The sequence below is a fragment of the Octopus bimaculoides genome, chromosome 28 (genome assembly GCF_046866305.1).
Source record: "Octopus bimaculoides isolate indiv1 chromosome 28, ASM4686630v1, whole genome shotgun sequence".
In the NCBI taxonomy this organism is placed as follows: domain Eukaryota; kingdom Metazoa; phylum Mollusca; class Cephalopoda; order Octopoda; family Octopodidae; genus Octopus; species Octopus bimaculoides.
Genome location: NC_142955.1, coordinates 9,961,923 through 9,966,671, shown reverse-complemented (window position 1 = coordinate 9,966,671; position 4,749 = coordinate 9,961,923). Strand labels below are relative to the sequence as shown.

Here is a 4,749-nt window from a genome sequence, read left to right as displayed (position 1 = left end):
TATTTTCTACAGCCTTTTATTTTTGCATTTTTCTAATCATAATCAATGAGATCTTGTCTTTGTAATGAACTTGAAAGACAAATAACAGGTCTTTCACTAGGATGTATTTCTGGATTACAAGATCAGAGCTCAGAGAATGATATCCCACATGTTTCACAGTGGTATGTCCCCCTCCAGTCAGTAGATTACAATTGTGTGTTGTGTTCTTTAGCAGAACACTTTATTTCATGTTACTCCAGTTCACTCAGCTGTAGAAATGAGTTGTGATGTCACCTGTGTCAAGCTGTATCAGAGTTTGCCTTTCTCTTGAACAAAATTTGTAATACGGAGAGGAAAGGCTGGTATGCATGGGCAACTGCTGGTCTTCCATAAACCTTGCCTGGACTTGTGCCTCAGAGGGAAACTTTCTAGGTGCAATCCCACAGTCAATAGTGACCAAAGGGGTCTTTATTTATTTTTTTTTTACATAAGTTTAGATTTATAAGAGAAGGTTTTATGTTTCAGTTAAAAGATTTCTCTCCTTTGTATATTTGTCTGTGTCCCAAATATTCTATCTGTTTTATATTCAAACTGGCCAGATGTGGCCTCTCACACCAACCCTACAATATCATTCTAAAATTTTTAGTTACCTCATCAAAATCTCAAAACTACAAGATAATGTATGATTAATTGAAAACAATGTGGATAAATAAATATTATAGTGAAGGCACGTGGCTTAGTGATTATGGGCATTTGGCTGATGACCGTACGGTCGTGAGTTCGATTATTGGTGGTGCATTGTGTCCTTGAGCAAGATGCTTTAATCCCTATTGCTCCAGTCCACTCAGATAGCAAAAATGAATTGTACTTGTATCTCAAAGGGTCAACCATGTCACATTCTGTATCATGCCGAATCTTCCTGAGAACTATGTTAAGGATGTGTGTGTCTGTGGAGCGCTCAGCCACTTGCATGTTAATTTCATGAGCAGGCTGTTCCATTAATCAGATCAACTGGAACCCTTGTCGTTGTAACTGACAGTGTGCCAATACAATACACACTTTTGACAGAATAATGTGAATGCTCTAGGGTTAAGCTACTTTTATAGACAAATGATATCCCATATTATTTCATAATGGTAGGGTTTTATTTTCAGTGTGGATTCTTTGGTGAACTACAAGTGTAGATTTATCAGAGAATGATTTTCCACACATTTCACAGTGATAAGGTTTCTCTCCAGTGTGTGTCCTTTTATGTGATCTTAAATCACTGTTCGACACAAAAGATTTTCCACATGTTTCACAATGATACGGTTTCTCTCCAGTGTGGATTCTTATATGTTTTGTTAAATCACTGTTAGACACAAAAGATTTACCACATATTTCACAGTGGAATGGTTTTTCTCCTGTATGTATTCTTTGGTGTACTATGAGGTAAGAGTTCTGACGAAATGATTTCCCGCAGATGTCACAGTGAAAAGGTTTCTCTCCAGTGTGGATTCTTTTGTGCGACTTTAAGTGACCATTAGTGATAAACGATTTGCTACATATTTCACAATGGAATCGTTTTTCTCCAGTATGCGTTCTTCGGTGAACTGAGAGACTAGAATTATCAGAGAATGATTTACCACATATGTCACAATGAAAAGGCTTTTCTCCAGTGTGGATTCTTTTATGTTTGTTTAAATCACAATTAGTGACAAAAGACTTCCCACACAGACCACAATGAAATCGTTTTTCTCCAGTATGTATTCTTCGATGAACTACAAGATTAGAATTATCAGAAAAGGATTTCCCACATATATCGCAATTATATGGTTTCTCTCCAGTGTGGATTCTTCGGTGATGTATGAAACTAGAATTATCAGAGAAGGATTTATCACATATTGTACATTCATATGGTCTTTCTCCTGTATGTATTCTTTTATGTGCTATAAAATTACTGTTAGTGGCAAAAGATTTGCCACAAACTTCACAGTGAAATAGTTTTTCTCCAGAGTGTATTCGTTGGTGAACTACAAGAGTAGATTTATCAGAGAAAGATTTCTCACAAATTCCACACCCATAAGGTTTTTCTCCAGTATGTGTTCTTTTATGTGTTGTTAAATTACTGTTAGAGACAAAAGGTTTCCCACAGACTTCACAGTGAAATAGTTTTTCTCCAGTGTGTATTCTTCGGTGACGTAGGAGACCGGAATTCTCAAGGAAAGATTTTCCACATATTTCACAATGGTAGGGTTTCTCTCCAGTGTGGGTTCTTTTGTGTGCGGTCAAATTACTGTTACAGACAAAAAATTTCCCACACGTTTCACAGTGAAACAGTTTTTCTCCCGTGTGTATTCTTCGGTGACGTACGAGACTAGAATTCTCAAAGAATGTTTTCTCACATAACTCACAGTGATAGGGTTTTTCTCCGGTATGTCTTCTTGTATGTTTTGTCAAATCGCCATCGGAAACAAAACATTTTCCACATACTTTACAGTGATAGAATTTTTCCCTATTGTGTATTTCTTGATGTGTCAAAACTTCATCTCCTGAAGAGAAGCTTTTCCAACAAATATCACAGCGGTAGTCAGGAATGTTTCTTTCCAACGATCGTTGTTGAATAAACGTTTCACTACATAACGGTTTCATATCATTGTATGTCCATGTTACTGAATCTAAAGGGTTAAAAACAGAAGTGTCCAAGTGATTAACGTCTTCCATATCCAATCTTCAGGTACTTAATCAAAATCTGAGAAATGTCTAAGAATATTCTCTTGTGGTTAGTTTTCTTGACTTGGACATCATGGGAATCTGCTACATGTGCAGAAATTATGCAATGAAGATATAGTTTACTTATCACAGACACAGTGATTATCAACCGGGGGTCTATATAAGATTTTTTAGGGCTCTCCGTAATAGAATATTAAATTGGGGTCCACCTCAGTATTTTAAAGGCCACTGAAAAAATTTTGCTTTAGATGTATTGTAAGAAACAGCTAGGTTTTTTTTTTCTTTAACATTTTACATAGTTCAACGCACACAAGTTAATGTATGTAAAACAAAATAATTTCTAAAGAAGTTTCTATAAAACTAGTTTTTAAACATTAAATGATTATGGGGGGTCTACCAGAATAAAATAGTAATCAAAGTGGTCCATAGATAAAAGAAATGGTAGAGAACTTCTGTTACAGACGAAAACACTTTATAATTTCTACGCTAAGACGACGTAAAATAGATCTCAGGGAAAGAAATATGAATATGTTTAGACGTAGCCGCTTATTTGATGGTGTGATTGCTGAGTCGGGAAGAAGAATTGATAAATCAGAGTTGTTTACCATGGATAGTAGAAAAGTACACAATATGTTGTTATGGTAAATCCAAATATAAACATATTCTTTTTTTTTTTTTTTTTGATTTGACGGTCAGCTGGGAAATAAAACAGTGTTAAGAAAGTTGTCCTCTCATTTGTTAATGATTAAAACCCATTTTAGGGAACAAGCAATAAACGATATGGTTTGTGATGAAACGAAATATTCAGTCATGAAAGGGGATGGAACATCGACCCTGAAATATGTAGATCACCCTATCCTATCTACAAACATAACGTGGGAGTAATTACTACACATAACACAATTAAATTGACCGAACTAATTGTTCACATACTAAATAAACGGTGTTGCTGGTATTTTCCCGCGCTTGAATGACTCCGGTGTGAAGAACTAAAAGTTCCTAATATAATTTAATCCATTCTACTGAAGGCACGAGGCCTTGAAATTTGGGGGACTAGTCGATTAGATCGACCTCAGTGTTTTACTGGTACTTAATTTATCGACCTTTGAAAGGATTAAAGTCGACCTCAGTGGAATTTGAACTCTGTACGTAGCAACAGACGAAATACCGATTTCTTTATTAGGCATAAAGCCCCAAACACAGACGGGGACACCACAAGGACAGACAAGACCACAGTGGGGACAAAAAACATAAAACGAATGTAAATGAAATGAAAGTTATATAAAAATGAAAAAATAAAAATGGACGCATGGGCCCCACTCCCATGCAGTACCATTTGAACCGTTATATGTACTATTTACAATTGTTCTTTTTTTTTCCCCCTTTAATTTCATACCTTTTTTGTCTTTAGTTCATTAGTGGTTCGATATCTCTTAACTCCACCACTGGTGGCAACTCTTTAAATTCCACCTTCACTCCTGGCGGGTCAATGTTATCTCCACACATCTCTTTCAATTTTCTATAGTTTTCCTCTTCAATCAATATTGCCTTCATATCCTCCGCGTAGATGTATGAAGGCACCTTTACCCTTACTATTGAATGTAACTTGATTATTTTCTCTGTTTCCACATTTTCTGGGTACATTACATAATACCATACTCCTTCTCCTCCTCGTATCTTCTTTCCTTTCTCTTGGACTTTTAGTTCTCTCTTTTCTTCCTCCATAAATAGTCTCTTCATCTCACCTTCATACAGTTGGGTTTCCGACACTTTCTCCACTGGTAACTCCACTTTCTTTTTACATTCTTTTTCCTTCCTACTGCCCTCCTTCACAGCTCCCTTTCTCACCTCGTCCCTCTTCTTTTTCTGCTTCTCTGGCGGAGAACTCATTCCTCAGCTCCTCCCTCCTTTCCTTTTAACCATGGTGATTCCCTTCTCTGTTTCTTTTTCTGTTGCCTTGCCCTGTACTACCTGGTCCACCCTCTCCTGTCTCTCCACCTGTTCTGTTTGTTGCTTTCTTTGGGTGCACCATGCCTTCATGTGGCCCCTTTCTCCACA

General features: G+C 36.8%; 1 protein-coding gene across 1 annotated transcript; it reads right to left on the bottom strand.

Annotated features, from left to right (window-relative positions):
• On the bottom strand, positions 1 to 3,668 carry LOC128251060 (uncharacterized). The gene has a single exon (XM_052977385.2). It carries the CDS (start codon positions 2,680 to 2,682, stop codon positions 1,108 to 1,110), a length of 1,575 nt encoding a protein of 524 aa, XP_052833345.1. The 5' UTR covers positions 2,683 to 3,668; the 3' UTR covers positions 1 to 1,107.
• Between the last annotated feature and the right edge of the window lie 1,081 nt (positions 3,669 to 4,749).

Bases quoted from the DNA above. Each gene is read 5' to 3' on its own strand.
- LOC128251060 (XM_052977385.2), bottom strand. From the start codon at position 2,682: ATGGAAGACGTTAATCACTTGGACACTTCTGTTTTTAACCCTTTAGAT.